Source organism: Mercenaria mercenaria, chromosome 13 (assembly GCF_021730395.1).
Source record: "Mercenaria mercenaria strain notata chromosome 13, MADL_Memer_1, whole genome shotgun sequence".
In the NCBI taxonomy this organism is placed as follows: Eukaryota; Metazoa; Mollusca; class Bivalvia; order Venerida; family Veneridae; genus Mercenaria; species Mercenaria mercenaria.
The window spans coordinates 14,535,877-14,548,431 of record NC_069373.1 but is presented as its reverse complement, the minus strand read 5'-3'; the positions used below and the strand labels follow the sequence as shown (position 1 = coordinate 14,548,431).

Sequence of the window (12,555 nt, the reverse complement as noted above, 5' to 3'; positions counted from 1 at the left end):
CACTAATGACAACTTCAAGGTCTTAAAATCATATATAAACTGAAATACTGAGGACATTTTATACATCCATGAAATATAAACCCTGTAAAAATTTTTGATGTATGCTCCATTCATATTAATTCTGCTCTCAATATAACAAAGAAAATGTTATTTGTTCTTGCTTTTTTGGTTACACCAAAAGCTATCAGAATAAGACTTTTTCCCAGAATGTCCTATCAGACCGTATTCGAAGTTTGAACTGACAACCTTAATTAGGCAAAAGAAAGGCTTACCATTAAGTAATCATGTGTCATAGGATGAAATTATCACCTGACTTTGCACCCCCACCTCCACAGATTGCAAAAGTTGTACCGAGGATATAATACAGTATTACCCCTACCTCAATTCTGTCATAGGTTTTGAATGTTTTCATATGCTCCTGCCTCTGGAAAATCTGCTTACCATTAAGTAATCATGTGTCATAGGATGAAACTATCACCTGAATTTGCACCCCCACCTCCACAGATTGCAAAAGTTGTACCGAGAATATAATACAGTATTACCCCTACCTCAATTCTGCCATAGGTTTTGAATGTTTTCATATGCTCCTGCCTCTGGAAAATCTGCTTACCATTAAGTAATCATGTGTCATAGGATGAAATTATCACCTGAATTTGCACCCCCACCTCCACAGATTGCAAAAGTTGTACCGAGGATATAATACAGTATTACCCCTACCTCAATTCTGTCATAGGTTTTGAATGTTTTCATATGCTCCTGCCTCTGGAAAATCTGCTTACCATTAAGTAATCATGTGTCATAGGATGAAATTATCACCTGAATTTGCACCCCCACCTCCACAGATTGCAAAAGTTGTACCGAGGATATAATACAGTATTACCCCTACCTCAATTCTGTCATAGGTTTTGAATGTTTTAATATGCTCCTGCCTCTGGAAAATCTGCTTACCATTAAGTAATCATGTGTCATAGGATGAAATTATCACCTGAATTTGCACCCCCACCTCCACAGATTGCAAAAGTTGTACCGAGGATATAATACAGTATTACCCCTACCTCAATTCTGTCATAGGTTTTGAATGTTTTCATATGCTCCTGCCTCTGGAAAATCTGCTTACCATTAAGTAATCATGTGTCATAGGATGAAATTATCACCTGAATTTGCACCCCCACCTCCACAGATTGCAAAAGTTGTACCGAGGATATAATACAGTATTACCCCTACCTCAATTCTGTCATAGGTTTTGAATGTTTTCATATGCTCCTGCCTCTGAAAAATCTGCTTAAACTTTCTGTTGATAGCAGCAAACATTTCCATCTCATCTGCACTGTTCTTGATACCGTCTAAGTTCTGCAGCAGAACATACAAACCATCCATTTTATAAAACAGAAAAGCTTTTTTGCTAAATAATGCTGAAAATGTTTTTGTAGTAAACATTTTCACCTAGTTCAGCAGCAAAATTTAAAGCAGAAAACCTATCACTGCTAATGACGCTACTAATCAAAACAAAGATATTTTTGCTGCAAAGGACCTCAGATATAATTTATCTACACCCCCTGTCAGACATTTTGATTTATTTTCTTTTTAGTGAAATTTAAATCTGTCAATAACATCAATGTAGCAGTATATAGTATGTAAATACAATCCAATTTATGACATATCAATGTCTCCAGATATTTAATATCCTTTCAGCTCAATTCTTTTGCCTGTCGATCAAAAGCTGCTCCCATTAAAACAAAACAAAGCTTGTTTTTCTTTTTTAGTTGGGTTTAACGTCGCATCGACACAATTATAGGTTATATGGTGACTTTCCAGCTTTGACGGTGGAGTAAGACCCCAGGTGCCCCTCCTTTCATTATTTCATCACGAGCGGGCACCTGGGTAGAACCACCGTCCTCTATAAGCTAGCTGGATGGCTTCCTCACATGAAGAATTCAACGCCCTGAGTGAGGCTCGAACCCACATCGGTGAGGGGCAAAAAAAACAAAGCTTGACAACTTACAAATTGTATTCCATATACATTTAGTAGGAAGGCAAGGTGTGGTTTCAGGGATTGGAAATCTACAACATTGAGTGGCAGTCCAAGACTCTCCTCATCCGTAGCTATACCTCCACCTGTGAACAAGGTTGTTAAAATGAAACTATCTGCAATATGATGATTAATTCATGTTCTTTAGTATTTCAGTTAGGTAATAGTGATGTTAACATAATTCCATACTTCAGGAGATTCAGGAACAGTTGAAGCCTATTCTATGCAATTTTTTATGACTGCTAACCTAAATAACACTTACCCTGCTGAATTTCTATAATAAACTTGTCCATCTTTCAATTTGGACAGTAATTGTTAACCCTTATCATGCTGGACACGACTAATTCTGCCTTTGCGACCACTGTAGATCATGATCAGCCTGAACATCCATGCAGTCTGATCATGATCTTCACTGTTGGCCATTCAGTCAGTACATTTTTGGTATGAACCCCTATTAACAGTTAATTGATATGCAGGCTGATCATGATCTACACTGTTGGCCATTCAGTCAGTACATTTTTGGTATGAACCCCTATTAACAGTTAATGGATATGCAGGCTGATCATGATCTACACTGGTCATAAAGGTAGAATCACTTGCGCCAGTAGGCAAAGGTTAACTTAACTTATAATTTACAAGTTTTTACGTTAGTAGATCCACTGAGTACTTGTTGATGAAATGTACGTACCTTCATATTTTTTTAAAATTTCTTTTATCAAATAATCAAGGCTTTCACAAGGTGTATTGTCTGACTTACCATGGTTCAGAGTTTGAACCACTTGGGTATCAACCAGTGTGGTAAAATATCCTACCATGTGGACAATAAACTGTGTAAAAGTCAGATGATGAACCACAGGAAAGCCTTGTTTATTTTCATTTTAACATGCTTGTTTGAATTTTTATTAAAAATTGGCCCAAAATGTCTAAATTAACTTCTAACATGTGTAAGGAAAACATATTATGATCAGTATCTTGCTATGTATAGTAGTCTTAAGACAAAATTTAAGAAACCTAACTAAAGCTTGCTCTTTCTAACACTCTTTCACTAACCTTAGATAGTCAGCTACTGACCATGTAATTCTGACTTTTCATTCTTGCAGAAAATGGTCTTACAATTTCTTTATTTATTTCAATGTCTGTATATTCCTTGTAAATAATATGTGATAAAGAATTTACGTTTAAGAGGTAGAATTTTTTTTTCTTGAAACTAATTAATCAGATAACTATGGTAACATGTAAGTACCAGCAGCAGCTGCAGCATAGGCTAGAGAGGTTGATGGTAGTGGCGTGGTAGACAGCAGTGTAGGATTGATGGCTGGAGGCTGTGGTAGTGGAGTCTGTGACCTCGGTGACACTGCTGAGCTAGGTCTTGATGCTCCAGATTTAGGGCGCTGGAAAGTGCTTGATACATCGTCCTGGTATCTGGAGGCCATCTTGGCAACACTCGTATTTTCCTCCTTAGAGTACCAAAAATCATGGTGTTAACTGTACATTATATCAAATTATGTATATATTCAAATAAATCTTTAATCAATTATCTTATCACTAAAATGGTAAGACTGTGTAAATAGCTTATCTGTGTTCAATTTATGGAACTACAAGTCATCTACATCAAACCAGATATCATATAAGCAAAGATGAAACAAGCAACTACATGAGCCGTGCCATGAGAAAACCAACATAGTGCACTTGCGACCAGCATGGATCCAGACCAGCCTATGTATCTGTGCAGTCTGGTCACTTTCCTAGTTGCAATAGGCTTTGAAAACGAACAGCATGAATTCTGACCAGACTGCACAGGCTGGTCTGGATTCATGCTGGTCCCAAATGCACTATGCTGGTTTTCTTATGGCACTGCTCATATGTAAAAACCTCCAATCAAAGACATGGTGTTAAGTGATTACCTGGTCAGGGTCCTCTTTCACTGGAGGAGCTATTTCATTCTTGTGTAAAATATGGGTCCACTGTAACACCTATATGTAAAACAAGAAATATTATGTCGGTAGAATATATTATGTACTGTTACATATAATGTTCAACATAAAAGAATTATTCCATCAAATTTCATTTTGAGTAGATTGAAGTATCTTGAAACACAGGATATTACAGTTCTTAAGTGAGCTTGTAAACAGAATAAAACCTTCTGCATAATTATAATAAAATTTAGGACAAAGTATAATCAATAGTGTTCTTCTGGTCAAATCATTTCAATAGACCTCTAAGTTAAATTTTTGGGATCAAAACAAAACATAGGGTCATTTGAGGAAGGCTGGTTGTTGATTTGGGTAACATACCATTTAATACCCTATTTCAATAGTAGTTCAGTTATGTAACGGCTTGCAGTAAACCTAACCAGTGGTCCTGGAATCTGTTCCATTACAAACCAGTTCTCTGCAAGTAACTGCTAACTTCCCCACATGAATCAGATGTGGAGGGCGAACAATTTAAGATACAATGTCTTTTATCAAATTGTCATGGAGAACATACTCCCCTCCCAGGCCCTGTTTGTGGCGGCGAACAATTGAAATTCACCGAGATTTTGATTCACATTGCAGAACTTCGAACTCGAGACGCATTTCGCGGATGGAGCGGACGCACGGGACACCTTTTTTGTGCGGGTCAACTACGAGTTATTCTTGATTTTCACTGGTTAAAACACGGAACCTCTGGTCAACCGAACGCCCTCGGTACTTGTCTTATCCAGTTATTCTTGTTTTCAGATAAAAATCGTTTCGAAATTTTTATTGCCATCACAGTGTAAACTAGCCGTTACTCCTGACGTTTATTTTTCAATTGGGATCTGCTTACTATTCATTTTAATCTGCATTTCTCTTTCATTAAAAACATATATAAGTTAAACATATGGCCCTTGACAAACTATTAAATTTGTTGTTTGATAAAAATAGCAGACAACTCTTTTAGTTAATTCTGAAATGTGTTAAAGGGAGGTAATACATTTAACCAATTTTTAGATTTTTTATGTCAAAATATGTAGTTTTAAAAAATATTGCCCCTGATTTTTAAGTATTTTATCTACTGATCAATACAAATAACATTTCATTGTAAGTTTGAGAGTTTTTTAAACTCTGTAGTTTGTCAAATTGAAGGCACATAAACAATTCAGAATGCTCACATACCTGAAAAAGCTGCTCTAGGAAGGAAGAAATTTAATCCAAGAAATATTAAGTACTGATTATTATATGAGGAAAGATTTGTTGTGTAAAGTTGTTAAAGGTGGATAATCAGATTTTGGCCATGTAACGGATTTGTTCGAAACTTTAGCATCTGATCATTTACACTCATTTATGTTCACTTAACACTTAATACAAATTAGATTTTCACTGGAGGTATTTTTGAAATTTCATTTTCCTATCCTGGTTGCCCAACCAAGATAGAGTTATTTTATCATAAGTATAAATTTGATAAACATACTTTGCCTAAGGAAATGTATAAATATTAGACATATTGTAATATATTTGTAAAATATTTGCATTAAAAATCATGTATTTAGATGGAATTCATTAGAAACGCAAGTTTGAAAAATTATTATTACCTCCCTTTGCCTATCTTGGTTGCACAACCAAGATAGATTGGAAATAATTGAATTCAGAAGCTACACACAGCTTTTAAACTTGCATTTTGGTTCAGATTGTTCAATAGTTGATATGTCTATCAAATGCAAATGTAAAACTAGACATTGTATCGAAATAAAAAGAAATACCCAGCTTTTTATATACTTTCATATTAAAGGGGAGTAATTACAAAATTTTATAAAAATAATAAAATATACATTTCAAATAGGAGTCTAACTCTATGTAATAGGTCTTTTTGTTCCTTAAATAATTCTCTACCAGAATATACAAAAAGTAAAAAATGTCATTAAATGTTGTTTAAATGTGATTGACCACCTTTAAACATTTTGCAGTAAAACAGTACAAATATGTACTGTATTGTTGAAACATTGCACCATTTTTTTTTAAGTCATAGCAAGATAATACTACAAATGGAACTGAATAAACGTTATTATTGTTATTTAATGCATGTAAGCAATGTCCTGTCTTACGTTTGCCGAACTTCTCCCAAAATTTCAAAACTTCTCCCTGTTTCCCCAGGAGGGAGAAGTCACTTCTCCCTAAATTTCCAGGCTAAGGTAGTCCCTGCCAGGGCTTGAACTCACAACCCCGTGATTCATTAATCTGCACTCTCCCTATTGAGCTAAACGGGTGAGCGTCATCTGAGGAAGGTATCATGTTTTGTCTATGATGAAATCAACATTACTCACCCTGAGATACTGGTTAAACCTTTTGGTTGAGTGAAGGTGACAGACAAGCCAGCGTAGGTAGATGAGCAGGTCCTCCAGTTCTATAGCTGATAGAGCATAGTCTGCCTTACACAAGTACGCTTCCCGGGATATAGACAACCTCTGCGCCCTCTGTACACAATCATTGTATTCAGACAGAATATGACTGTAATCAAACAAATTTCTTAAGTTACACAAACATATCTTTTTCATTATGATTGTAAAGTTTGATTATTTAACATAAACTGCTAAGGAAATTTTCTCAAATATCAGATCATGCAAAGGCAAAATTCTGTTTATTTTAATACTATGCCCATTTTCAAAAAATCACAAAGTATATATAAAATTGGTGTTTTCTTAAACAGAGCTAATAATTTAAGTCTAGACATCATCTTATAAATTGGGTAAATTTCTTAGCACAAAAATTTGATAATCACACAAATAACCTTTTAGTATTCTACAATGTATTTGGTTGGAAAGTCCTCCTTAACTTTTCCTATTTACTTATCACAATTTATCATCATATATCAGTCATTTTTTCCCTTATATATGTGGTACTGAATATTGGACCCGTTCATAACTGCAAACAGTCTTTCACAATTTTCAAACTGGGTCCACTGGACCCATTAACAGTTGGTGTGAAAATCGCTATAAATAGAAGAAAAATGTAAAAAAAGAAACACTGAAAAACTTTAAAGAAGTTTGTTATCAAACTTTAGCGGGGAAACGCATCTGACTGATCAAGATTTGTTACGTTCATCACCCTATATTAGTGACCCTTGAATGTTAATACTAGGGCTGTCATCGATAGAAACAATATCGATGTATCAACGATTTTTTTTTGTCGATCAATTATCGATTCCCATTTTCAAAAATCGATATTTTACAGGGAGAAAAAACTACCCAAATAAACACTCAGACCCTAAAAAACAACTGAAGTTCACAAAGTTGTAAATTTGGATGAATGCAAAAAAGGAGTGAAGGCAAAATAAAAATGAAAGATGTTATTAATTTTTATGTATTTCTTTTATTTCATAAATACAAATACAACACAATCAAACAGAAATATGGAAAGTAGGCAATAAAACTTAAAATAGCATTTACAGGAAGGTACATAGTATTATATGAACAAATAGGTCGTTAATCTAACTTAATAATCAATATATCAATGTACCGTCGATATTTGTCTTCTGATATATCGGTATCGTCGATACGCCTAAGACCCAATCAATGACAGCCCTAGTTAATACATAATGTGTTTGGGTACGAAACGTTACTTCATAATTTTGATTCATGAAGTATTAAAAAAATTCACAATTAAGGGGGGAAACTTCACAATTTTGAGAAAAACTACACTTATTTTCACAATTTTTCTGGAACCAATCCCATTCACAATCTAAAAAAAAAATCATCAATGCATATAGGTTAATAAGAATAAAATAAGTAATTTTAAAATGACACAAATAATGTACCCAAATCATCTTACATAATAACAAAGCAAATTTGAAAACAATATTAATCAATCCAGATTTATGTATATTTCAGCCATACCTCATTCTCTTCTGATACAGAGGATGTAATGTTTCCATGGCAGCTGTGTTCTGACAAAATCTTTTCCATCGTAGTAAATGAAGATATTTGCATTGTATGATGTGGTGAATTCTGTCCACAAAATGCTAAAAAGTCAAAAAGTTACATGCTATTTCTAATATAATTTTTAAAGTTTAACATTAATTTCTAACTTTCACACTTCTGTCCTTCCCACTTGTTTTTGCAGTATTCTTTTACAACAGACTAAACAATATTATATAAATCATTCTTTTCAAACAAATTTTAAATCTAAAAAAGCATATCTTTTGGCCACTAACTTTACTGTAAATACATATATCAGCAATTCTGCCTTGTACACAAAAAGCAAAAATATACAATAAGGTATTACAGCAAATGTATTATTATTATGAAATTAAAAAATACAGATTTTGAAAAATGCAAAGTCCAATTCCAGATTTTCTCAAGGTTCATGTGGAACTAAAATATGACATTCTAAGGCTAAGCCATGAAATAATTCTGTTTATTTGGCATCTTACACTGAAAGATATTTTACTTGAGTGTAGATAAACTCTGAACAATGAAATCTATATTACCTGGTGAATCAACATTGGCAAACTAACGGAAGTGTACTCCAAACTTTCAGCATTCAGCATTTCCTCTTTCATGACATCAGCTTGTACAACCAGTGGCTGTGCTTGACTCACCTGTCAATCATAACAATTAAACAAGACCTGTTTTCTAATAGTGCTCAACTATTTGAAACCGTTTGACAAAATATAACTAACATACAAATGCTTTACAAAAACTTTCTAAGTTGAACAAGAGCTGTCACTATTGGTGCCCCCAAAGTAGGCCCAAGAATGCCACAGTTGCATTCACAAAAAATCACATATCATTTTCTGACCTTGACCTATGAGGCCTCAGTGACACATCTTCTCAATATGGTTAACATTTGTGTCAAATTATTTTCAAATCCCTCGATAAATGGCAGAGTTATGGACCAGACAAGAAACACCTTTGACTTTTAAGTGTGACCTTGACCTTGGAGCTAGGGGTCTGGGTCTTGCACATGACACCTCATTTCAGTATAGGGAACATTTATGCCAAGTAATTTCAAAATCCCTTCATCAATGGCAGAGTTATGGACCGGACAAGAAACAGACCATGTTAACCTTTGACCTCTAAATGTGACCTTGACCTTGGGTCTTGCTCATGACACGTCGTCTCATTATGGTGAACATTTATGCCAGGTAATTTCAAAATCCCTTAATGAATGGCAGAGTTATGGACCGGACACGAAACATACACTGTTAACCTTTGACTTGTAAGTGTGACCTTGACATTGGAGCTAGGGGTCTGGGTCTTGTGCATGACACGTCGTCTCATTATGGTGAACATTTATGCCAAGTTCTTTCAAAATTCCTTCATGGATGGCTGAGTTATGGACCAGACACGAAACAGACCATGTTAACCTTTGACCTCCAAGTGTGATCTTGACCTTTGAGCTAGGGGTCTGGGTCTTGCGCAGACACTTCATCTCATTATAGTGAACATTTATGCCAAGTTATTTCAAAATCCCTTTATAGATGGAAGAGTTACAGCCGGGACAAGAATTTACCGGACGCATGCACGGGTGGACGCACACACGGACAGTGTGATTTTAATATGATCACCTTCGGGGGCATATAAAGGTGCATAACTCTTAGTTATAGAACCTGGCTCAGAGTGGGCACTTCATGACACTGAATATTTATGAAGACAATAAAAGCATTCAATTTAATAGTTTAATAGTTCCAGCTTACATGAAAAACTTTCACTGAAATATCTTAGTTAAAAGGGGCAAAAAAATGATAAAAAGCAAGTCAGCATCATGGAACTTGTTGTCTGAGGTAATTTCCTGAAGCCAAAGATGAGTGTAAAACATTCGGTCCAGTAATTTCTGAGAAACAGGCCTGTATGCAAAATGTTAACAATTTTTTTATGTTAAAATGGGCCTAATTTCCACAAACTAAAATCCTGAGATATCTGATTTGCTCTTACGATGCCAAAGACTAGTGCGGAGTTTGAAAAGCATTTGGCCCATTAGTTTCTGAGAAAATGGCTTAAATGTAAAACTCTAATAAACTACAGCTATCACTGAAGGTGATGAATGTACCCCTCATGCACTGACACAGTACATTGCAATTTGACGCACTCAAGACTGCAAGTATAAAGACTCTATGTATATAGTATAGTAACAAAAAACAAAGTCCCGTAACTCTGCAGAAAATTTATCTAAAAGAATGTTACATGCACCATGCACAAGTAGGGTTGGTACTGATCACTTGTGTGAAGTTTCATTAAATTGTGTGCAAGGGTTCGGAAGATTAGGCGCGCACAAGATTGCATATGCAGACTCTATGTATATAGTATATTAACAAAAAAACACAAAGTCCCATAACTGTGCAGAATTTTTTTCCTGAAAGTACCTAACATGCACCATGCACAACTACAGTTGTTACTGATCACTTGTGTGAAGTTTCATTAAATTGTGTCAAGGGGATGAGGAGAGTTGGTGCGCACAAGATTGTGTCTATGTATATAGTATACTAACAAAAAACAAAGTCCCATAACTCTGCAAAAAAAATTCTGAAAGAACCTAACATGCATCATGCACAACTACTGTTGTTACTGATCACTTTTGTGAAGTTTCATTAAATTGTGTCAAGGGGATGAGGAGAGTTGGTGCACACAAAATTGTGTCTACGGACAGACAGACAGACAGACAGACAGACAGACAACCTGAAACCAGTATACCCCCACTTACAACTTTGTTGTCGCAGGGTACAAAAATCTGAGTTAAAAGGGAGCATAGTTTTAGCAAATATGTTCCTTGTCCTGACAAGTCAATTTCTTGGTGCTGAAGGCATGTGAGGAGTTTTAAAGCATTTGGCCCAGTAGTTTTTGAGAAACCTGTTTACATGCAAAACATTTGAATACATGGAAAAGACACTGGAATAGTACTGTGTAAATGACTGGAAGCATAGAAACCTAAAATATAACTGGCTCTGAAACAACAACCTGTTTTTCTTTCTACTGGGTCCAGTAACATTTTTGTTGTAAACAATGGTTAGATGACCTTTAACGTATTTCTGATGAGAGAAAAAATTCTTCTCAGGTCATTTTAAATCTAATTTGAGTGATATAGTGATTTTTAAGGTATTTTTTTAACTATGGCACGATCGCAACATACTCCAGGTCATCTTGTAACTATCTCTTCTTTTAATCAGTTTTAAACCACAACTAGAAGGATTATCATGTTTCTTATTGACTTTATGCTGAAAATTAACACCACTTTACATTTTTTTAACATACACTTGATACATATTCTGTTAAGAAGCTCTTCAGAGTTTATGATATCCCTTACAGAAGCAAGCCTCTGTGGCGTACATGGTGCGTATTTGCTGTGTATATGCCGCGAACACAGTAGTACGCTAGAGGAGTACATTTTACATACACCGCATGCCGCGTACATGCCGCGTACTATTTCGACGAGTACACAGCATGTACGCAGGAGGTCACTAGTACACTTCAAGTACGCAGCAAAGACTCTGAAAATTTAAGGAGTACACTGCATGTACGCAGGAGGGACTTGTATAAGAAAATAGTACACTGCATGTACACCGCAGATACTTTGAAATTTGTGCAGTACACTTCATATACACGTGAAAGACTTGTACAATTTCCTTTGGCATTTATACTTAGTTTTTTTATAAGTTAAAGTCTGAAGTAAACTTCATATACGCGGGAGGGACTTGTTAATTTTTTTTTGGTGTTTATACTTTGAATTTTTTTAGGTAAAAGTCTGAAGTACACTTCATGCAGGAAGGACTTGTACATTTTTTTTTTTTTTGGAAGCAAGAACTTGATTTCCGAGTAACTTTTATCTTAATAGCATAGAATAGTTCAGATTACTGGTATTCTGAACAATGAAAATTTGCCAAACTATTTGCAATGTTCATTTGTGAAGCTTACATCTTGGTGATTTCTGAGCTGCACCTTGCATGCAGTGTAAAAAATATATTTTCTTTTTCATTTGAATTAATCCTGGAGCTTTCTAACTTGGATAATTGAAAAGCCTTATTTGAACTTCGTTGCATTACATTTTGTAATACATGAAATAATTACCAAGATAATGCCTCAACAGCGCCCGAATGAGAAGAATTAATAGCTCTCACTGTTATTTGAATACTCTTAAGCAAAACACCATTCTATCATGTTTTATAAAGGCTTTAATGCTCATTATGTTAACTCATTAAGGCCTCACCAAATTAAAAAGTTGTTCATCGGATTTTGCCGCTCGTATATTTTCAGAACGTTTTTGGCTAATTGCGCTCGCCCCATTGGAAAAAATCAATCCAAATTTTTTTGGTGCGCTACTTTTTACGGACGTAAAAGTGTATAAATGCTTATATATAATTCCAGTCCTAGATTGTTCTCAGATGGATTTTAATCAAATAAATACATACTACGCACACATCGTCTATAATAAATCAAAAACACTTATATTTAGTTGCATTAAAGTTGTTTCCCCTTGATGCAGTTACGCCATTTTCTTCAAATGTTTACCAAATTTCATGCTACAAAAATTGATTTATTTCATTGAAAAGTAGATGAAGAAAAGCATACTAATTTA

General features: G+C 34.9%; 1 protein-coding gene across 4 annotated transcripts in view; it reads right to left on the bottom strand.

Annotated features, from left to right (window-relative positions):
* LOC123529723 (uncharacterized) overlaps nucleotides 1-12,555 on the bottom strand; it is an 84,341-nt gene that overhangs the window by 57,930 nt on the left and 13,856 nt on the right. For 2 of the 4 annotated variants that reach the window (XM_045310225.2, XM_053521233.1), the window contains exons 4-10: nucleotides 8,474-8,584; nucleotides 7,881-8,005; nucleotides 6,312-6,495; nucleotides 3,934-4,002; nucleotides 3,273-3,486; nucleotides 2,003-2,115; nucleotides 1,225-1,350 (exon numbers count right to left, since the gene is read on the bottom strand). In XM_045310225.2, the coding sequence (XP_045166160.2) occupies nucleotides 1,225-1,350; nucleotides 2,003-2,115; nucleotides 3,273-3,486; nucleotides 3,934-4,002; nucleotides 6,312-6,495; nucleotides 7,881-8,005; nucleotides 8,474-8,584 (942 nt within the window). Of the gene's footprint in view, nucleotides 1-379; nucleotides 460-1,224; nucleotides 1,351-2,002; nucleotides 2,116-3,272; nucleotides 3,487-3,933; nucleotides 4,003-6,311; nucleotides 6,496-7,880; nucleotides 8,006-8,473; nucleotides 8,585-12,555 lie in introns of those variants that run through there. The other 2 variants (XM_053521235.1, XM_053521234.1) reach the window with 2 other exon arrangements.